This window comes from Dromiciops gliroides, chromosome 5, assembly GCF_019393635.1.
Source record: "Dromiciops gliroides isolate mDroGli1 chromosome 5, mDroGli1.pri, whole genome shotgun sequence".
Classification (NCBI taxonomy): domain Eukaryota; kingdom Metazoa; phylum Chordata; class Mammalia; order Microbiotheria; family Microbiotheriidae; genus Dromiciops; species Dromiciops gliroides.
In genome coordinates this window covers 108,081,873-108,105,455 of record NC_057865.1, presented here as the reverse complement: position 1 = coordinate 108,105,455, position 23,583 = coordinate 108,081,873, and the positions used below count along the sequence as shown (strand labels likewise).

At 39.4% G+C, this 23,583-nt stretch overlaps 1 protein-coding gene across 1 annotated transcript in view; it reads right to left on the bottom strand.

The window, feature by feature from the left end:
- DGKI (diacylglycerol kinase iota) overlaps window positions 1-23,583 on the bottom strand; it is a 599,484-nt gene that overhangs the window by 315,473 nt on the left and 260,428 nt on the right. Inside the window, 4 exon segments of the mRNA XM_043965727.1 lie at window positions 9,739-9,783; window positions 9,785-9,839; window positions 11,012-11,091; window positions 19,897-20,013. Of these exon segments, the coding sequence (XP_043821662.1) occupies window positions 9,739-9,783; window positions 9,785-9,839; window positions 11,012-11,091; window positions 19,897-20,013 (297 nt within the window).

The window sequence follows — 23,583 nt, the reverse complement described above, 5'->3', positions numbered from 1 at the left end:
AGTATATGTATATATCTGTAGTAGCTTAAAGCTACAGTAAGACTTTTGGAAATCCTTTACATGGTAAGGAGCCTTGGATTTCATTTTACAGCACCTAATAATTTATAGATCAAGGGGCAAGAAATCTCTCAGTGGGTTGTTGCTATACTTGTAAATTAGCATAGGATTGGTAAGAAGGGAAGAAAGGAAGGAAGGAAGGAAAAGAAAAGAGAGACAGAGAATATTGCACCTAGCTGGCCTCACAAAGAGAAATGTTTTTTACATCAACCATTGTGTTGGAAAACATTAAGTAATAAATGACCTGGAAAAATTTAAAGGAAAGTGGACAAAAATAAAGCTAGAATTGGATAACAACAATAAAGCTAAATTATCTTAATTGATAAATATTGCTTTGTCTTCAAGCTTTGCTCATGGTAATATATCACTTGTTTGAGCTAGGACTCCAAGGGAAAAGGTTTAACAGATGTGTCTATGCACACAGATATATCCCATTCTAAGTCATATAACTGATTTATTGTTGGTATTTTATTTAGGTCACAATATCTTCAAACAGAGAAGGAATATTGAGAATATATGTGAATACCTCTGTAAGAATGGTATTACAATAGGTTCTTGTTAGAAATTTGCTGTGATGTTAGATGATAAGTTTTAGGATGAATGAATATTTTCAGGCTCTTTGAGGTCATCTGGATGATCCATTTAAGTATGTGTCTTCATATTCTACCTAACTAGAGAGCTGATTATAAGACGTAAATGATACAAATGGGTTTCTAGACCTAACTGGACAGTGAATCATCAAATATAGCTCAAGCTCAAATTACAAGGGCAGAATCTGTGGTGCATGCAGAGATACATAGCTATTCCAAAAGCTTTCTCTTTCAAATTCTATTTAGAATATTAAGTCAAGGAGTTTGGGGGCAGCCAAGAATTTAAATTATAATTAAAGAGAGAAGCTAGTCAATGCATATGCTCTGGAAATTTCCAAGTACATACAGGACCACAGGAAAGAAGGAACAATGGGTGAGTATTTTTGAAACTTGCATGAAGGGAGTGGAGAGAAAACTGTCCAACAAATACAATAACTATTGCATGACTCTCAAATGATCCAAGGGTCAAACACACTTACCATAAAGATTTAAAGAGATAATGAATCTGCCATACTAATTAGGCAATTGTTCAAAGACTGGAGAAAGGTGAAAGAATAGTCTAGATATTGTTATCAGGATAACCAACAATGGAAAAAGGGAAATGATAATAATGTAATCATTCAAGTAGAATGTTAACCGCAGCCACATATTAGGTTATAAACTGATTTTTGTCTGTGGCAATATAGAGAAGTGAGGCAGTATGGGGCAGCACAAGCAATTATAATTGGAAGTCAAGAGACCAGGCATCTAGTTCCAGCTCCAATATTACGGCCATACAACCTTGAGCAAGTCACTTAACTGAGCCCTCAGTTTCTCATCTGTAAATGAGCTAGAGAACGAATGGACAACCACTCCAATATCTCTGCCAAAAAAAAGGAGGGGGATCACATAGGCAGACACAACTGAACAACAACTTAGAGTTAGAAGAGACAGACTCAAGTTCTAAATCAGATACTAACTAGCCAGGTGACTCTAGGCAAATCCCATCATCTCTCCAGGCTCAAGTTTTCTCATCAGTAAAATGCATATAACACTTGAACTATCCACTCACAAAGTTATTCTAAGCAAAACACTTTATAAATCTGATTAGCGTCTGATTTACACACCCTACTACACAGTGAGGCTCAATTTAAAAATCTAGAGGTTACTGTCGGCTATGGGTGGGGTCCCGAGTATCTTTGTTTACCAAAAAATTCTATGTGTCTCAGTGCTCATTTCTTACCAATTCCATAGAAATGTCATAAGAAACAAGATGAAGTAAGAGTCAGAAGTCCTGGATTCTAGGCCAGATTCTGCCACTAAAAACCTTAAGTAACCTGGACCTCAGTTTTTTCTCAAAGGTGTAAAATGAGAAACTTGGCCTCGATTAGCTTTGAAGACCTTCCAGTGCTAATCTAGTCACTTCTGAACCTCCATTTGCTCATTTATAAAATTAGAGGGTTAAATTAGATGATCTTCAGGGTTCCTTTGGACTCCAAAATTCTGTTTTCCTATAACAGGCGTGCAAAGTAACTTGATGTGTTTAAGGAGCAAAACAATGGACAGCTCCTACCTATTTTTTTCATCACCATGGACTCTTATAAACTGAGTCAAAAAATAGAAAGGCTTTCTTTTTTTTTTGCATTATTGTTAGCTCCCATAAAATGTGGGTCCGCAGTAAATTAGTGGTTACCCTGATTCACCACCCAGATGGCACCAAGAATCAGTCAAAACAAAATGTCAACTTTATCCAGAAGTGCAGGATTATCCAGAATCAACAGCATGTTAGAGTGGGAGTTGAGACCCTCTGATCCATCCCCCTCCTTTTACACATGAATATATTTCAGTTATTTTCAGATTCCAGGGGAAAATGATGAATAAGCTCTGAAGACAGAATGAAATGATGACAGCACAGAACAGGTGACAACAAAATCAGGAATTGTGAGATCCACGTTCTAGTCTTGGCCCAAAAGCCAGCTCTCCAAATGGCAGTGGCCAAGTCACTTAATTTTTCTGTTTACAGTGACTTTCAATCTTTCTGTTCACAGAGGGAAAGAAGTTGGACTAGGTGATTCCTTCCAAATGTATGAATTCTAGTTTAAGCATGGGTGTTTTAGGGGCATCAAAAATGAAGGGGGGGGGCAGGGGGAGAAGAGTGAAATGTGAGGCAATTGGAAAGCTGAGTTGGCCTGGACAAGGAATCACTCTATAAGCAAGCGTCACAACTCAAATTAAGTAAAGAGGAAATGAAGAGGCCTTCTCTGCCTCCTCTCATCTTCCTTCATAGTCATACACCTGGTGACCTAACACCATGCAAGGTATGTTAGAGGTGTCTCAAAATGCTTGTTGATTGCCTCTCCTCCAGCTACCATTCACAGAATTAATATCTAAGCTCAAAGAATCAGAGGGCATTAGAGATAGCTCAGGGAATATACATGTGATTCCAAGTTCTGAGAGACAACATGGCACAGCAGATAGCGAGCCAGCCTCAGCTATGGCAAGTTCCAATTCTAACTCTGAGTGTCTCTGGTCAAGTCATTTAGCCTCTTAGTGATCTACTGAGCTCCCTAAGGCTATAAGCCCAAAGCAAGAGCTGATCTTCACTGACAGAGGGATTCCCCTCCACCAATGAAATCACCAAGTCCAGTCCATTTCAAGCTCTATTTTAAACACAAAAGTTAAGTAAACTCTCTACAAGCAGGTGGCAATCCCCAGAAAGAAACTGGAAGAAGCTGTTGTTTCCTATTGGTGGGGGGGAGGGAGGTGAGGCAATGAGGGCTAAGTGACTTGCCAAGGTCACACAGCTGTGTCAAGTGTTTAAGGTCAAATTTGAACTCAGGCCCTCCATGAATCCAGGGCAGTGCTTTATCCACTGCACCATCTAGCTGCCCCAGCCAGCACCCACTTTGGATCTTATTAGCTGCGTGACCTTGGACAACTCATTTAATTTCTCTGAGCTTCAGTTGCCTCATCTGTGAAGTGACGATAAGACTTTTACTATGAACTCACAAAATAGTTATGAAGAAAGCACTCTGGAAACTCTAGTTCTCTAAAGTAAATTTGAGCAATAATAATGATAGTGATAATGAACATTAATAAATCTCCTATAACTTGAAAAAGCCTTTATTTGACTTCAGTGTTCTTTTTAACTGCCTTCCTTTGAATCCCAGTTTAAAGCTAGAAATAGTGTGCAATGTTATCAATATCTACATCTACATCCATCTATATCTATATCTGTATCTATACCCATACCTCTATCTCTCTCTCTCTCTATCTATCCATCACTCTCTCTCTCTCTTCTCTCTCTCTCTCTCTCTCTTCTCTCTATCTATCTATCTATTATTCCCCCCTTAGTTTAAGGGTCAAACAAATCACTAATTCCAACTAAGCTGAGTCCTGACTTAACAAAGAATGGCCCACAGACTCAAGTTGTTGATTGATTCAGTAGTCTCTCCATCCTTCTGGAAACTTTCCTTCAAGGAGGCTCTCATAATACTGAATTATTCTGGTTCTCTTTCTGTTTCTCTGTTTCTTCTCTGTCCCCTTGGCTTGTTCCTCCTCCTCCTCCTCCTCCTCCTCCTAGTCTTGCTTTAAGTAAAGATATTCTCCCAGGTTCAGTCCTTTTCCTTTATACCCCTCGCTATTCTCACCCTGAGATCTTGGTGATACTCATGGCTTAAAGTACCACATCTATACTTAAAGAATTCATGTGGAAAATAAAATTTCTATTTCTACTAAAAAACCCGCCTTACTGTGTGTGTGTTCTACTGAAGTATTTTAATTGCCTTATTTGCTTTGGAAAGGGGCATGCTCCTTTTGAAAGTGTTTTGTCAGTTATGTCACTGGCTAAGGCTATAAAAAGTCCTGGGGTGCCTGCCTGAATAATATTTAATGAGTATACTTCAAATTGTTTTGAAATTTAGATAATATCACAGACGCTACAGCTTCAAAGTTCAAAGAATAATAACAATAAGTGCTTAAAATAATAAGTAATAGTGCTACAATAATAAATAATAAGTGCTTAATAAATGTTCACTAATTATATGGGAAAGGGGAATGGGAGAATTTCTTCTAAATCTCCTACAATGCAGAGCAGTGCTGAATTTCATAACAGGCAATTAATATGTCCTTATATATAATGTCATGATTCAGTGCTATGCACTACACCATGTTGACTGGCCCCTGATAGCTCCCCACCACAAATGAGGATGATGGACAATCTGGTGAGAACTGAGAAAAACTAATGGACCTCAAGATATCATGGTCATGAGATAAATTTCAGTTACTTTTATTCTCTCCACGATCACCAAATGCATAACCTAACTTCCGCCAAGCCGAGCCAAGAGATCTGAGATGATAATACATATTTATCCCTCATTCCTGGGGACAATATCCCAATTGCACTGTTTTATTATTGATACATCAAGAAGACAACTATTATTAAATATTAAAACCAGAATTGGCCAATATAGATGAGAGATTGTCAATTTTAAAGAGGGAAATTAAATTTTATAGCAGCTCCCTTTTTGGTGGCTTACGAATTGGAAAATCCACTGGGGAATGGCTAAACAAACTGTGGTATATGATGTTATATGGATATTATTATGCTATAAGAAATGCCAAGGCAGAGTGACTTCACCTGCAAAGACTTGTATAAACTGATGTATAGTGAGAGAGCAGAACCAAGAGAACCTTGTGCACAGAGATAGAAATATTGTTTGATGAACGAACTTATGAAAAATTTAACTATTCTCAACACTACAAGGATCCCAGACCAATCCCAAAGGGACTATTGATGAACATACTATCTACCTCCAAAGAAAGAACTGATATTGATGGAACACAGACTGAAGCATGCTATTTGTCACTTTCATTTTTTTCTTCTATTCAAGGTCATGTACAAAACAACTAAAAGGGTAATGTTTTACATAATTGTACATGTATAACCTATATCTGATTGCTTACCACCTCAGGGAAGGGAGAGGAGAGGAAGGGAAGGAGGGATAAAAATTGGAACCCCCAAACTATAAATTAAAATGTTTATTACTTTTTTAAAAAAAAGGGAAATTAAAATGGAATAAAAGTATAACAATTGAATGGACTGACAAAAGGCTATCCTAGTCGATATTCATTATTAACCAATGTCAATCTTTTTTTTTGGGGGGGGGGGGAGAATGAGGGTTAGTGAACTGCCCAGGGTCACACAGCTAGTAAGTGTCAAGTATCTAAGGCTGGATTTGAACTCAGGTCCTCCTGAATCCAGGGCCGGTGTTTTATCCACTACACCACCTAGCTGCCCCCAGCAATGTTAATTTTACACCACCTAATACAGATTCATATTCAATCTACTCACTCCCTTCCCACTGAAACCTTTGGTTCTGACCCTGGTTTCAGAAAAAGAGTTTTTGCCTTATCTTGCCCAGATCAGGATTCTTCAACATCTCCAATTTATTTCCAAACTATGCCTCTTGCCTAACCCCTGACTTCAGGGTCCTTCTTATGAGTTTTTTCCCTCCCTTAGAACCTAAGCTGATGGCAAAAAATTGGAAATTGAGGGGATACCCACCAATGGAGAATGGCTGAAAAAAAGTTGGTGGTATATGAAATATATGGAATATTACTTGTGCCGTAAGAAATGATGAACAGGTGGATTTCAGAAAAACCTGGATATTACATGAAATGAGCAGAAACCAAGAGAACATCGTACAGAGTAACAACACTGTGTTGTCGACCAGCTGTGATAGCACTTAGCTATTCTCAGCAATACAACAATCCAAGGCAATTCCAAAAGACTCCACCCAAGGAAATGTTCTCCACACCCAGAGAAAGAAGTATGGAGTCTGAATGCAGATCAAAGCACACTATTTTCACTTTGTTGGGGTTTTTTGTTTGTTTCTTTCTTTTTGGGGGGTGGGCTTTCCCTTCTGTTATGATTCTTCTTTCACAACATGACTAATGTGGGAAATGTGCTTATTGTGATTGTACTGCATTGTACTATATTAGATTGCTTGCTGTCTTGGGAGGGGGAGGGAGGGAAGGGAGGAAGAAAAAATGGAACTCTCAAAATCTTACAAAAATGAATGTTGAAAACTATCTTTACATGTAATTGGAGAAATAAAATAAAATACTATTAAGGGAAAAAGAATGAAAGCTTAGCAGAGGCAACAATTGTCTTGTTTTCCCTGGATTTGTAATAAATGCTTTACCATTTACTCATTCTTTAGTTTATTATACCAACGAATTTGCTTGTTTTGCTTTTTGATTTTTTTTTATCTCCCGTGCTTAGCACAGTACCTGGAGATAGCAAGCAATAATACATGCGTTATTATTTGTTCATTCTTGGGTATTAAACCAAGCTTAACTAGTTTGCCCTTTTGGCTAATTTCCCCCCTCGATCTGGAGAGTGACATATATCAAATTCTATTGTTACAAGGTGAGCAGGCAAGACCCTTTAAATCACTCAGATTGAAAAACACAGAGAGACAGAGACAGAGACAGAAAGATACAAAGAGAGACAGAGACAGAGAGGGAGAGACACAGAGACACAGAGAAAGACAAAGACAGAGAAAGAGAGGGAGAAACAGAGAGACACATAGAAAGATAGAAAGACAGAGACAGAGAGACACAGAGACACACACAGAGGAAGAGACAGAGACACAGAGAGACAGAGACAGAGAGCAGAAGGAGAGACAGAGACAGAGACAGAGAAGATGGAGAGATAGAGACAGAGGACAGACAGATATAAAGAGAGAGAGACAGAGACAGAGAGGGAGAAACAGAGAGACGCATAGAAAGATAGAAAGACAGAGACAGAGAGACACAGAGAGAGACAGAGACACACATAGAGGAAGAGACAGAGACACAAAGAAAGAGAGAACTGAGTTAACAGAAAGAAAAACAAATTTGACACCCCCAATTACATGGAAATATGTCATTCAAGTAGAAAAAAAGTCCACTGAAGGCTCTTCATAAAACATATGGGACACTGGAAGGAGAATTTGAACCTTGAACTTGGACTAGGAGCCTAGATGGCTGGGTTCTGTCACTCAGTGGCCTTGACATCTTGGATAAGTTATAACTTCTGGTTGACTCTATTTCCTCATGTTTGAAATGGGACAATACGTGAATTAACTATCTCATCTTACTGCAAGAATCAAATGAAATTTACAGGGCCATATTATTATTCTGATTTTATAGGTGAAAACCGCCGAACCTCAGAGAGGTGCCAAGACAAGGACACACAATTTATAAATATTACAGCTAAGATCTGACCTAAGTTTTCTATTATTAAATAGAATGTTTCTTTCCATATGTAAAAGTGCATCCTGATAATTCACCATTTAAAACAATAACAGAATAACAGTATCTTTTTTTTTTTTTGGTGGGGTGGTGAGAGTTAAGTGACTTGCCCAGGGTCACACAGCTAGTAAGTGTAAGTATCTGAGGCTGGATTTGAACTCAGGTCCTCCTGAATCCAGGGGCAGTGCTTTATCCACTGTGCCACCTAGCTGCCCCCAACAGTATCTTTCAATTATATTCTTTTGTGGTGATAGTGCTAGCCCTTTGAATCCATTTGGTGTAGGGTGCTTCCATGAGGTAGCAACCTCTGCATTGGTAAGGTTCATCAAGGTGAATTAACATATTAGAGGTCACCTTAGACAACTCTAAGACTGAATTTCAGAACCTTAATTTCCTCATTTACAAAGCTGGGATAGTAATACTTCCCTCTCTATCCCACAGAGCTGTTATGAGACTCAACAGAGATAATGGTTGTCAAAGTATTTTATAACAACAAAGTGCAATAAAAATAGATAGGGATGTGTGGAGGTACACTTACGGTCCCTTTTTCTGAGGACAAGATGAAGGAAAGCAGGGGGAAATGTGGGTCGGGTAACAAGAAGAACCTCATAACAATAAGGTTTACAAGAGTTTGAAAGAAGTTAGCCAAAGGAGATTTAGGAACTGCCTTTCTTAGGGTCATATATTTGGAGCTAGAAGATCCTTTAGGGGTCATCTAACCAGGCCCCTCATTTTACAGATGAGGAAAACAAGACCTGAGCAGGGAAGTGATTTGTCACACAAGTACTAAGTAGAATAGTTGTGATTTGAACTCAGGTTTTCAGTTTCTAAAACCAGAGCACTTCCCACTCTACCACAGCTGTATCTTGAAGTGGAAACAGAAAAAGGCAATTCTAAACTATGAAATGGTTTAGGTGTAATCTTTCCCAAAGCAAGTTGTTATTTCAGGCATTACAGTCATATCGGACTCTTCATGACTTCATTTGGGGTTTTTCTTGGCAAAGATACTGGAGTTGTTTGCCCATTCCTTCTCCAGAATATTTTACCAGATGAGGAAACTGAGGCAAACAAGATTAAGTGATTTCTCAGGCTCACACAGATAGCAAATGTCCGAGGCAGGACCTGAATTCAAGAAGATGAGTCTTCCTGATTTCAGGTTTGTCCCTCTTATCCACGGCACCATCCAGCTGCCCCTAGAATAGTGTTAGTTATCATCTTTTATATCCCCAGTGCCCACGTATGTCGTAGGTTATTAATGATTTTTTGTTGAATAGAAATAATTTAATTCCAAGGAACAGTGGCAAAGGAAGAGATAGAGTAATGTTGTTGCTCAGTCAGGAAACACTAAAGACTCAATAAAACATAAATTTTTCACTGTGGACCACCCTCCACAGCCTCAGCACAAAGACTGGGTATTTCAGGAATCAGGGACTAGGAGCTGTAAAGAAGGTGCTGGGAAAGTGAGGAGCAGTCTTCTGGCTTTTGTTATTGTTGTTGTTATTTTTTGTTTGTTTGTCTTAAATGTCTTGAGAAGTATGGCCTTTAGGTAGTAAAAGTTTTATAGGCCAATAAGAATGTGCCATAAACATACTGCCCTAAAGAAGGACTTTTTCTTTTATATTGTTGGGGTTGGTTTAACCAGCTAAAGGTCTCTGTGATTTTATTCCTCACCAGAACAATAACCTAATTCAGTCACCTGTGGATTTTCCCCTGATGGTCCAAGATCTCCTGGTGCTTTTATGGTTGAAGGGGAGAGCTTTGTTTTTGAAAACTCATTGAAGCTTCTGAACTAGGTTCAGGGAGATGATCTCACCTGGTTGCCTCCACTCTTGGGATTCACAAATATGAGCAGTGGTTTCCATGAGTGGAGAGGAGATGGGTTTTATCACAAATGGCCGGCCCTTTATTTTCTGGCTGAAATAATAAGAAAGCACCAGTAATTAAGGCTATAAAACTTAAAAAGTTATGTTTTAACTTAATGTTATATGTACAAAGTCAAGAAAATTAAAGTAAGGAATCTCTCTGTATCTGTCTGTATCTCTATCTCTGTCTCTCTGTGTGTCTCTGTCTCTCTGTGTGTCTGTCTGTCTCTCTCTCTGATTCTCTTTCTTTATCACTATTTCTGTCTCTGTCTCTCTCTCCCTCTGTTGTCTCTGTCTCTCTCTGTATCTCCTGTTCTCCTCTGTCGCCCTCTCTGTCTCTGTCTCTCTCTTTATATCTGTCTGTCTCTGTCTCTGTCTCTGTCTTTCTATCTTTCTATGTGTCTCTCTGTTTCTCCCTCTCTCTGTCTCTGTCTTTCTCTGTGTCTCTCCCTCTCTGTCTTTCTCTCTCTTTGTATCTGTCTGTCTCTGTCTCTCCGTCTGTCTCTCTGTCTCTGTCTCTCTGTGTCTCTCTCTTTCTCTGTGTCTCTGTCTCTCCCTCTCTGTGTGTCTCTGTGTGTCTCTCTTTCTCTGTCTCTCTCTGTCTATCTTTCTATGTGTCTCTCTGTTTCTCCCTTTCTCTCCTCTCTGTCTTCTCTGTATCTCTCTGTCTCTCCCTTTTTGTCTCTGTCTCTGTCTCTCTGTTTCTGTCTGACTCTCTGTCTCTCTCTGTCTCTGTCTTTCTCTGTGGTCTCTCCCTCTCTGTCTCTGTCTCTCTGTCTGTCTCTCTTGTCTGTATCTGTCTGTCTCTGTCTCTGTCTCTCTGTCTGTCTCTCTTTCTCTGTCTCTCCCTCTGTGTGTGTGGTCTGTGTCTGTGTCTCTCTCTGTTGTCTCTCTGTCTGTCGTTCTATCTTTCTATGTTTCTCTCTGTTTCTCCTCTCTCTCTGTCTTTTTCAGTGTCTCTGCGTCTCTCCCTCTCTGTCTCTGTTTCTCTCTGTCTCTCCACTCTCTGTCTATCTGTCGTCTCTCTCTCCACACACCACACACACACACACCTCTCTGCTTAAACAAGCTCACATAATGACAAGGCACTCTGGATATCCAGGCACTGGAGAGAAGACAGATCAATGGATTATCTCCTCAGGCTTAAATCCTCAGATAGGCCCTCCCCAGGACCTCAGACTGAAAGGGTTATTGTCCGCCCCCTCCCCACTAGCATACCCCCACTCACTTCAGCTCCTCTTTTTCTGGCTTTTCCTTTTAAAGCTTGTCCTCTTCTTCTTCCGATTTGAAGCCTTTAATGAATTCTGCAGAAAAGAAAGAGATGGCAGGTCTCAGAGGTGGGCCCCAGGCAGCATTCCCCCTGCATATTCCTGGGAGGAAGGTAAGCAGCACATGCTTTTCAAAGGCATGCTCGTCATGCTTGACGCTTCCAAGCCACTGTTCATGGATAAGCCACAGACAGAAACCAGTAGAGTGCATTCGGAGTCAAAGACTTCCCTGCCACACTGAAAGGCAGGAAATAGAAAGCCCAGATGCCCTCAGGGACTCACATGACAACACACGGTATACCTGCCAACCCTCCCAGTACAGGTGGGAGACTCCCATATTCTCTGGGGGGCTCCAGTCTCCCCGCCCAACCAAAGTCGTCTCCTGGTATGGAGACCTCCTGTGTGAAAAATGTAAAAAAAAAACATGATAAAAGGTGACATTTTTCATGTTTTTTTTTTTTTCTAAGACCTGTTTAGTGGTGGTGAAAAGGACTCAGTTAGAGGATCCTGGAGCCATGCTGGAAATTTTTGCCCAAAGATGGAAGAAAGGCGCCCGCCTCTCTGCTCTCTCTATCTCTCTCTCTTTCTCTCTCTCTTTCCTCTTCAGAACAGAACCAAACAGCCTGCCATCTGTAATGGTTTCCTTTTCAATAGCCAAGAGACTCACCTTGAGTTCATAAGCTCAGATACTTATAGCTACAAGACACCTTAGAAGGTCATCTAGTCCTATTCCCTCACTTTACAAATGAAGAAAACTGAGGCCCAGTAAGGTCAGGTGACTCACCCAAGGTCATACAAGAAGAGTCAGGTGTATATTCCAGGAGAACAAGAAGTACTGGGTGTGATTCTGGTGCCTCCAGAACTGTTGGTATGAAGCCTATTTAATTCTTCTGAATTTTTGGTTTTTCCATAGCAACTAGCCTACAGGTTCTCTAAGCCTCTTGAAATGTTTTTCACTGGGCCCATCTGGTTTGATTGTTTAAAAAAATATACTTGCTTTCTCTCTGTCTTTTCCTAAGGACCACTTAAATTGACATTCGTTGATCACTTCAACCAAGGTTTCTTCTACTCTTAAATGTTCATGCAAATAATAGAACAGAATCTCAGAGAGCTTTGAGAACATTTTTCAAAGTATAATTAAGGCTCAATAATTCAAACTAATCCAGAGTAAATTAGTGAAAGTTGTCACTGAAAAAAAAACTGTTAAGTTCCCTGATGTCAGGGACTGTACATTGTATATGTCTTTTATATTCTTACGAGGCCTCGCATAATTCATACTTTTATTTTCATCTGAGTGCTGAGTTCAACAAATGAATTTTAAAGTCTAAATGACTCTTTTAAGCATGATAGAGTTAATACTTTTAAACATATACAATCACGTGACCCAAGCTAAGAAGTGTGGCTGCCTTAAAGTAAGAAAAACTTGTAAATAGCATCTCAGTTCACATGTACGCAAATGGAACTCTAAATTGTTTTAACCTTATTTCTTCCTTATAATATTAATTTGTTTTTTTAATCCTTTTTTTCAAAGAGAAGGTAAAGATAAAGCCATCTTGCTTTGAAATTATCCCAAATTTCAATTCAGTAGTTTTGAATTAATGAAGTTTTTAATGGACTTGGATTTCTACTCCAGAAAAAATTCCATGAAAAATAAGGTCCTGGTTTCCCCAGGCTATGTAAATATTCTTGAGTCATAAAACTCTAGTTCTAAGTAAACTCTTGCTGGATCCTGAAATGTTCTAACTTTCTTATTTTCAGCAGCCTAAAGGTAAGTGTCCAGAGTGGCAGGGCTTCCCTCTGACGATATAGGCACAAAAGTATTTGGGCATGTGTGCTCTCTGATGATCCCCCCTTTATCCATCCTGGATTGTGTCCTCTTGGAAGCAAGATTTCCTTGATCTGTCCCCTATACTTCTGCACTGCTGTAGATCCCTGAGTGAGTGTGAGTGAGTGAGTGAGTGAGTGTGAGTGAGTGAGTGAGTGAGTGAGAGTGAGTGAGTGAGTGTGTGTGAGTGTGTGTGTGTGTGTGTATGCATATCACTATGGCTCTCTGTGGTGAAGCTTCTGGCTCATTTTTATTCCTCCTGTATGTTTTAAAATGGCCTGTCCTCTTTCGTTCTGTTTATGTGAAGAGGTTTACGCCCACTTAAAAGTGCTATCAGCAAAGGGACCCAAGTCGAAAACATGCTAAATCTACAGGCTTAGCAGAAACAATCCCCACCAATTAAGCACAAAGAGCCACATACCAATCACAAGTAAGACACATAATTAATGAGAGGCAGCTTAGTTAAAAGGAAAGACCAGTGGGCTTAGAGTCAGGAAAGATGTGGATTCAAATCCTGACTTTGATGCTTAGACGTTTTTTGGGTTTTTTGTTTGGGGGGGGGGATGTAAGCTTAGATAAGTCACTGAGCCTCGCTAAGTCAAAGTTTCTTCATCTGAAAAACGGGGATAATAATACTTGCAATACTTACCTCACAAGGTTGTGCAGGAAGTGCTTTGAAAACCTTTAAGTGCAATTTAAGTGTGAATTATTATTGTTGTTTCCTGACTACAGAAAGAATCATCAGTAGCAGGGAAACTCTCATGTAATAATCATCTTCCTTCTCCCAGGTATCAACTGATTTAGAGTGACCATAAGAAAAAGCAAGACAATCAAAAAATGCTGAGGGAGCTACTATAGGTAAAGCAAATCTCTGGATGCTACAGAATCCAGGCCCAGAAAAGTGTAGTGGCTATAAGACTGGGCAGACAGACTAAAATGACTTTGTGTATGTAAGGAAAGGGAGTAAGATGGGCATTAAACTTCATTCTGTTCTGATGAAAACTTATAGAAGAATATTTTATTTTGTTTTTAGGAGAGATTAAAAAAAATAAAATAATGGTCCCTTACAGGGCGAACTGAACAAAAGCAACCAGGTATTGGTTCCTGGCAGGCAGCAGGATGCTTTGATGTGAATTCTTCAAGGGTTTTCATCAACCCTCAAAAGAGTCAAATGATGGTAAGAAAATGGTTCATAGAGTAATTCAGAAGTACCTAGACTTTCTAATTCTTCAAATCTTGCTCACAAGTTCTTTTTATCCATATATCTTATATCCTTCCATATTTATATTTTAACAGTTTTCTTTAAAAGAATTTTATCTCTACCACTTACCTGAAGAGAACTTTATCACTTGGTCTACATTCTGTAACAATTACTGTTAGCTGAGAGCTATTTGTATTTCAAGTTGTCAGGAACTAATAAGCATTCTCAAGATGGCATACTTTAATAATTTGACCCTAGTTACATGACTCTTCATGTCACATCCACTCCCTCCTCCTTGTCAAGAAATTGAAGGAAAGTACAATTTCCCCCATTCTTCATTGTTTTTCCACGTTAAATACAATGGGACTGAGTACCTCTCCAAAGCACTAATTCCATTTTAGCCAACTGTCTTTTTACCGGTAATATCACCACCTTTTCCACATTCGGGAAACCTATCTACCACTGACAGCTTAAACCTAATATATACTACTGCCAAAGGCTATCGAGATGCTCTAACATCACTTTTTGGAGCTCTGGGCAAGTGCTCAGGGGACTTATTATATCATCTCTCAACTCTACACTTTAATACCCTCCCTGAGAATGGGTGAATTAACCCTGCTTGTTATGGTAGTATATCCAGCAGAACAGTACAACACCATAAGCTTGAATCTAAGGTCAAACAATTAAGAAACCCTTGACAATGTCATGCCTGTGTTTTTATACACATATCATATGTCATATACTGTGTTTTTGGACAAAGAAAGAGGGTGTTGCCTTGAGGTATAGAAAGTTGGCTGGGAATTCAAGAAGGCATGGGCTGGGTGACCTAGATATATCATTAAACTCTCACTTCTCCAGGCAAATCTCTAAGACTATAAATTGCAGGTAAAACCTGAATTGAAAAACAACAAACAAAACCCCTGCATTGATAGAGGGAGTTTCCTCCCCTGGGAATTCCCTATATCAATTAGATTATAGTCCAGTCCCTATGCCCAACCCCTACAAGGACAAAACAAGGCAATTTAATTTATCAATCATAAATTAAGCAAGTCTAAAATATAGGGCAAAGTGGCAGGGCCAAATAAGAGCCGTGGCATTTCTTACTATTTACTATACATTAACTTCATTTTGACCTAATGATACTCATATAGTCACAACATGCTTAGCTAAAATCCAACTAACACCACTATGTTAATCCTGCTTTAACCCCTTGCTGCTCTTGGAGGAGCCATAAGATGGGAAGAACACTGGGTTTCAATATTTTCCTATGTCACATACAGCCTGTGCCACCTTGGACAAGTCCTTTAACCCCTCTAGGCCTCAATATCATTATCTATGAGATGATATGGTTGGAGACAATATTACCTCTGAGGTCCTTCAGCACTAAACTAATGAATTTCTTCAACATGATTGACAACCTTTTCTTTCTGCAACAGTCTGAGACTGCTTCTCTTCTGAGAGGTCTATTTTAATCCCAGAAGTCTATGCAGATATTATTGTACCTCTGCTTATTTCAGATAAACCCTGCAATCTAAAGTTAAGAGCAATGGGTCAAAAATCAAGTGTCAACCGTGACAGCAATATTGTTCGAATGAAGAACTGTGAATGACTTAACTATTCTCAGCAATACAATGATCAAAGGCAATCCCTAAGGACCAATGGTGAAGTATACTATCACCTCCAAAGAAAGAACTGATATTGATGGAACACAGACTGAAGCATGCTATTTTTCACTTTCATTTTTTCTTTATTGAAATTTTCTTATACAAAATGACTAATATGGTAATATTTTACATAATTGCACATGTATAACCTATATGTGATTGCTTACTATATCAGGAAGGAGGGAGAGGAGTGAAGGAAGGAGGGATAAAATTTGGAACTCAAAACTTTAAAAATCTTATTTATTTGAAAGAAAGAATGAATGAATGAATGAAAGGGCTCAAAGATCTAAGTCAAAAAAAAAAAAAAACAACAAGTATCAACCAATGTCCAAGTCTATGAGCAAAAGGAGTCTAGTCCCTCCCACCACACAAACACACACACACACAAACATAGATAAAGATATATCTAGATATAGATATGTTTTCTCTCTATTCTATTGGACCACAAGGGAACTTTGTTATTATGAAGCTTTGCTGTCAGTCTCCCCATCATCTGTATGTACAGCTATAAGTTAAATGACTGAATCTTGTTTAAATCATTTTGTTAATGAATAAGAATCCCTTGTCTTTATCATTGTTTTCTGTTGGGGAATAAATGACAAAATTATTTCCTCCATGATTCATTTCTGATTGAATCATTCCTCTGCCCAAGAACGTTCAGGGGCTTCCTATTGCTTCCAGGATAAAAGACCAATTCTTCAAACTGGCATTAAAATATTCTAGCTCCAGCCAACCTTTCCAGGCTTCTTGTGCATTATTTTCTTTCAGATGCTTTTAGTTCTAGCCAAATCGGTCTACTTTCTGCTCCCCAAGCTTCGTGTGACTTGGCACAGGTTGTTGCCCATGCCAGGAATCCATTTCCTCTTAAAATCCCTCTCTACATAGAAGGCTCAGTTCAATATAAGCTGGAAGTTTATATTGATTCTCCTAGTTTTTACTGTTCCCCAGATGGGAGCTTTTTAATAGAAGGTGTTGCTTTGCATTTGTCTTTGTATCACCAGAGGCTTGTCCATAATAGGCACTTTATAAACATTTGTTGACTAATTGATGATCCAGCAAAGGAGACTGAGAAGGAATGGTCAAATAGGTAAAAGGAATACCAGAAGATAACAGTGTGATGAAAATCCAGAACAGATGAGACTACCTGGGATGACAGAATAGTCAACAGTGTCAAATAATGCAAAGAGATCAAGAAGGATGAGGATGGAGAAATGGTCAAGGGATCTGATAGTTAATAAATCTCTGACAACAGACACTGCACAAAGACCATAGAGCCACAGAGTCTATCCTGCAGTTAGTTATCCCTAGATCTTTTTATATGACCAGCCAGCCTTCTTTTGCAGTCAAACATCGATTGCATCAAATCCTTTTGTGAGAAAATAATTATTAATGGTGAATTTCTTGGGGACCCAGAGACCCCGTTTTTAGCCCCTTTCTCCGCCCCCACCCACTCCCACCCCCAACACACACATACACTTCAGAAAAGTTCAGTTCTTCTGAACTTTAGCTAACCTCTTTGGGACTAGCCCAGGGGTACAATGATGGAGATTTATTCTTTTGTTAGCTAAGAGGCACTGAAGGGTTTAAACCCCACCTAAAGACTGGGATTCACCCAAGGGTCCCTCCCACTAGGCATTAGGTCATTACATCATGATATCATTGCAGAGCCTATTTTAATTTGAACCACCCTCAAGTCACTTCATCCAATGGAACTGAATGATACTAACCAATTAGCTTTGATCAATGTATAATGACTATCATCAAAAGAGGAAAAAAGCCCTTGCCCACTTGAGGGCCGAGAGGTAGGTGCCATCTTGGCTCACACTATTGGCAATGAATGCTATCCCTTGGGTGCGTTCTTAGGTATGTAGGCCAAAGACTATGAGGAAGTTAGGGAGACACACAGTCAATACTAATATATAATATTAATTGATAATAAATGCTTACCTGCCAAAACGGGTGCATAGCCATTATTATATAAGTACAAATAATTTAGAAAACCCAGTTTAGCACAATAATTTAAAAAACACACTTTACACCAGTTTACCTGAGTAATCCTTAACTAGCAATATACCATGGCCTTTACCCCATCCACCATACTACTCTCTATCAACCTTTGCATCATCTGAAATGTGCTTTTTACATGTTACTTATAGTTATAAGCTACCATCATTAAATACATTTCTTGAAATTTATAATTCAGCAATACTTAACTATAGTATCCTGACATCCTAGGAGAAGTTTAGAGGATGCACAGTCTCTTTTGCTCAAAACACAATCAGTTGAGTGCCTGATTTTTGAGAACATGAAGCTACCTGCCTAGAACAGGACACTGAGGAAAAAAGAGCCCACCCAACTGCCCATGTCTGTTCAAAGGCACACTACACAAAGCTAGCCAACTTAGTCAGGTATGCTTGATAGGGGGCAGAAAATGGCAGTGCTCTTCTGAGATAATCACTCCACACAGCATTGATGGCACAGTGGATAGAAGTTCTGGACCTGGAGTCAGGAAGATTCATCTTCATGAGTTCAAATCTGGCCTCAGACACTGGGCAAGTCACTTTACCCTGTTTTGCCTCAGTTTCAGTAAAAAGAGCTCGAGAAGAAATGTCAAACTGTTGTGGACAGAATTTGGGGTCAAATTGATTGTGAGTTGTTCCAAAGAATTACAAGACTCAGTGACTTAGTTTCCCAAGTTTTATTGCAATACTGTGTGTGATCACAGGGAGAAAACCAGAATAGTGGAAAGTTATCTCTCAAATAGTAAAAGAAAAGACAGTTATATTTATAGTATGGATAAATTGATTATCAGTCTCATTATAATAATCTACACCTTGGGGAGGTACAGGGAGGGCCTATCCTAATGTGGAGTTCCTAGGGTCCTAAGCCAAACCCTGAGGTGGGTACCTTTTTCAGTGGAGGTGTGTGCTTTTGGGGTTTACATGTCATAAGGTGAATCTGGGGACAAATTTGGCCTTTTATGCACATGTCTCTTTCTGTCACCCATGGCTAGTTTCAAAACATATTCATTTTCATTTATTTCTGGTCTAAGCTTCTATAGTCTTGTCAATTCCTTTACTGTTTAGTTTTCAGGTCTCCTCGGCCTAGCTCCCTCTGTTTCCATTATGGGTACTGATTTATGTGGGTACATCCTGACTTGTAAGTTATCCATTAACTGGGGTCTGACTCCCTTTTAGAGCTAATATCTGAATTAGAGCTTGGATCTTGGGTTTTTCTGTTAACCCCTTTTTGCCACCAAAACTACTCCAGTACCTTTGCCAAGAGAACCCTAAATGGAGTCACAAAGTCAGACACAACGAAACAACCAAATGACAACAACAACACAGCACTGAATATTCCTATCCAGCTCTTCCTGCATCCCTACTGTTTCACATGAACCTAATGAACAATGGAATGTCCTCTTCATGTTTGTGTTGTGACCACTCAAGGCAATTACTGAGTCGAAGCCTCCACATTACACCTAACAGGGCTGCGATGGAAAAGGTTTTTTCTTTCCTCAGCCCATGGCATTGGTTTAGAAGCTTTCCTACAATATTCTATCTTATAACCCAAAATACAATGGGGATATGGCAACAATAAAGAGATTACTTTTGCAATGATCAAATCTAATTTGACCACAGGTAGAATTTTGCTCTGAGTAGGCTTTACATACTAAGAAGCAGCAAACCCTAATTCATCCCTCCAGATAGGGAAGGAAGCTGCAATGGGGACCTCAATAGCATGCCTTTATTTGAAGTCCTTAACAGCATCAAGAGTTGAGAACAAGGGCTATTGTACCAACACCCACAAGTTCTGAAGTACCTGTACTCATCACTAGCTCTCAGTGAGACCAGGGACTAAATCCTACCCACCTGGAGAGATAAAGCCAGTATGTAAACAGGGAGGAAATTTCCCCTAATTTGGGTTCTTGCTTTTATTGGAATGGTGATTTTTTTTCCATGACAGAGTCCTCCAGAGCACTGATGAGAGATTGGAATGTGGCCATGGCAGCCAAGCATGGGGGCATGTGGATATATAAGCATGGGGCATCTGAACCCAGAGGCTAGTAGAGAAAAGCAGCAAAAAGCAGCAATCATTATGCTCTGAGTTTGCCTGGAAGCATTAGTAACTAAGGGTGACTAGGCAGTTACCTGAGGTTTCTTCACCTTAATGATCCAGGTAGGTGGGACAATGACAGCAGCATGAGCCCCCAGGGAGCATGGCTCCTCAATGTGATGCATCATGAAGCAGGTAACCTTGTTGTGAAACTGGGGAGAGAAAAGAGAGTCAAAAAGGACATAGGAACAGATGGAGAGGGGCAACAACCCAGAGCAAGAAGACCAGGTAGTATACTACATACCACATAGGGTGTGGGCTACTCTTTTTTTTTCTTTTGCATGGGGCAATGAGGGTTAAGTGACTTGCCCAAGGTCACACAGCTAGTAAGTGTCAAGTGTCTGAGGCTGGATTTGAACTCAGGTCCTCCTGAATCCAGGGCTGGTGCTTTATCCACTGTGCCACCTAGCCGCCCCCATCTTTTTCTTTTCTTTTTTTTGGTGGGAGTGTGTGGGTACTCTCTAAGCAGATCCCTGCTGAAGCATGGCTTCTTAAACCTCAAAGTCATGGACCCAACTGGTCCATGGATAGATTTCAGGGAGTTTGTGAATATTTTTAAAAATATATTTTGATAACTCTATTCCAATATAATTTGTGTCCTTTGTAATACTATGTATGAGGCAGGTAGGTGGTACAGGAGATGGATTACTGAACCTGTAGTCAGGAAGTTGTTGTTCAGTCATTTCAGTCATGTCTGACTCTTCATGAGGTTTTTCTTGGCAAAGATACTGGAGTAGTTTGCCATTTCCTTTCCCAGTTGATTTTACAGATGATGAAACTGAGGCAAACAGGATTAAGTGACTTGCCCAGGGTTATACAGCTAGTACATGTCTGAGGCCAGATTTGAACTCAGGAAGATATCAGTAGTCAGGAAGACTTGAGTTTGAATGTGACCATAGACATTAAATAGTTGTAACTTCTGACGGTCTCAATTTCCTCATCTGTTAGTGGAGAGGATAACAGCCTCTACATCCCAGGGTTGTTGGGAGGATCAAATGAGATCATATTTGTTTTTGTTTTTGCGGGGAAATGAGGGTTTAGTGACTTGCCCAGGGTCACACAGCTAGCAAGTGTTAAGTGTCTGATGCCAGATTTGAACCCAGGTCCTCCTGAATCCAGAGCCGGTACTTTATCCACCGCACCAATTAGCTGTTCCATATAAGATCATATTTGCAAAGCACTTTGCAAACCTGAAAGCATAGGTGCTAGCTCTTATTATTTTATGTATTTGAAAACATTATTATTCTGAGGAGTCTATAGGCTTCACCAGACAGTTACAGGGGTGTATGTCATAAGAAAGTTGAAGAAGGCTTGGATTAGGAGAAATAAGAACTTAAGGGAGCAATTTAGAAGTCACAGTCATAGGACTGCAGCAATCTGGTCCATATTGGAGTTTGTGCTACATCAGCCAGGGAGATTTAATTAAGCTAACAAGCATTGGCTGACTGGCTATTTGTCCTGGATGTTACAGTAAAGCTCTATCATGGGTAGGGAATTGATTAAATTGTAATATTTAGAGCTTAAAGTTACCTTAGAGAGCCATCATAATTATAGAATTTTAGATTTAGGAGTCTGAGAGACCTTTGTAGTCTCATAGTCCAACCCTCTTTGTGTAGATAAAGAAATGAAGCACCAGAAAAAAATAAAATGATTTGCTCAGTTATGTAGGCACCAAAAAATAGAACATGAATTCAAAGCCAATCTCTCCAGAACTTTCAGAAGCCAGTTCTCATTCTCCAATACCAGAGAGGTCAAACTCACTGACCATAAGTGCCAACCTGAACCAGATCAAAATGGAATTGGGCGGGCTAGCTAGGTGAAACAGTGGATAAAGCACTGGCTCTGGAGTCAGGAGTACCTGAGTTCAAACCTGACCTCAGACACTTGACACTTACTAGCTGTGTGACCTTGAGCAAGTCACTTAACCCTCATTGCCCCACCAAAGAAAGAAAGAAAGAAAGAAAGAAAGAAAGAAAGAAAGAAAGAAAGAAAGAAAGAAAGAAAGAAAGAAAGAAAGAAAGAAAGAAAGAAAGGAGGAAAATGGAATTGGGAAATATTTAACAAAATAACAAAAACAATGGCAACATAGATAATGTTAATTGTGATTTTCCAAATTAATGTACATATATATCAAATTGCTTGCCTTCTCAAGGAGGGGGAGCAGAGAAGAAAGGGGAAAGAATTTGGAACTCAAATTTTTTTTAAAAATTAATGTTAAAAATGTTTTATGGGACAGCTAGACGGTGCAGTGGATAGAGCATTGGCCCTGGAGTCAAGACGACCTGAGTTCAAATCCAGCCTCAGACACTTAACACTTACTAGCTGTGTGACCCTAGGCAAGACACTTAAACCCCAATTGCCTCACCAAAAAAATGTTTTTATTTAATTGGAAAAAAATAAAATATTTAAAAAAAATAAAACTTGAGTTAATATGCAACTCATAGGGATTGCTTACTATATGAGTTTGACACCACCTACTCTACAGTAAACTATCTCTTTAAAGGCATCTTCCAATACGAATAGTTATGATTTGGGCCACTAGGTGGTAGAATGAATAGAGTTGCTAGACTTAGATTCAGAAAGAATTTAAAGGGCATCCTAGATATGTGACCCTGGACAAGTCATTTCACCTATTTAGTTTCCTTATTTGTAAAATGGGTATAATAAAAGTATCAGCCTCAAAGATTGCTGTAAAGGTCAAATGAGGTAACACATAAAGTACTTTATAGAACTTAAAACGCTATATATTTAAATACCAGGTGGAAGCAATAGTAGTAATAGTATCAATAGCTATTGTGGTAGCAATAACAACAGTAGCTATAGTAGTGGTGGTGGTGGTGACAGTAGTAGTATTGGTAGTGGTAGTAGTAGCAGCAGCAGCAGCACTCTAGGAGTTTATCCAATGGTGAATTTGCCATACATATGTTTCCTATTTAGCTAAAGCATCTAATTGTACTATGGTTATTCAATTGCTTAAAATCAGTTACTCATTTGGGGCTGAGAAGAGTGTGAAAGGCAATAGAAAACAAGTTAGAGTCAAAACAGCTCTGAAAGCTGAACCCTTCAAGATGCCTCCTCTTTTCAGACATGTAAATCTCCCTCAAGAAGCCCCTGGATTCTAGGGTCAGAAGGGTCCGAAAATGACTAAGGTCCCTCTCCTTCGAGAGCTGTTCCTTTACCAGGAGAGAGTAAGGACAACCTTGCTGTCTTCTTTCCACTGAAAGACAATAACCTTGAACTTCTAATGCTGGAACAATGGTATTCTGCATGCACAGTACTTGACATTTCTAAAGCACTTTGGACTTTCCAATGGAAGGAAGGAAGGAAGCTTGTTTTTAATCATTATCACAACAGATTAGAGGGAGGAGTCCTGGTGTCTATGCCCAGTGCTGCTGTGCATTCACTATGTGACCTTACAGGCAAGTCACTCAATCTGCCTTGTGTATCCTCATAAAATGCAGATGATCATTTGTACCCAGTTTAGAGTTTGGTACAGGTGAACTTCACTTTACACAGTAATTTTACGTTTTCATAGAATCATAGATTTAGAATTAGAAGGGAACTAAGAGGTCATGTAGTCAACCCACCCCCTCTCCCCCTAATTTTACAGGTGAGAAAACTGAAGGCCAGGATCATAGAGGCTGTAAGTGGTAAGTCTAGGATTCCAACCCAGGTCCACTGATTATAAATCCAGTGCCCTTTCCATTAAGCCACAGTGGAAA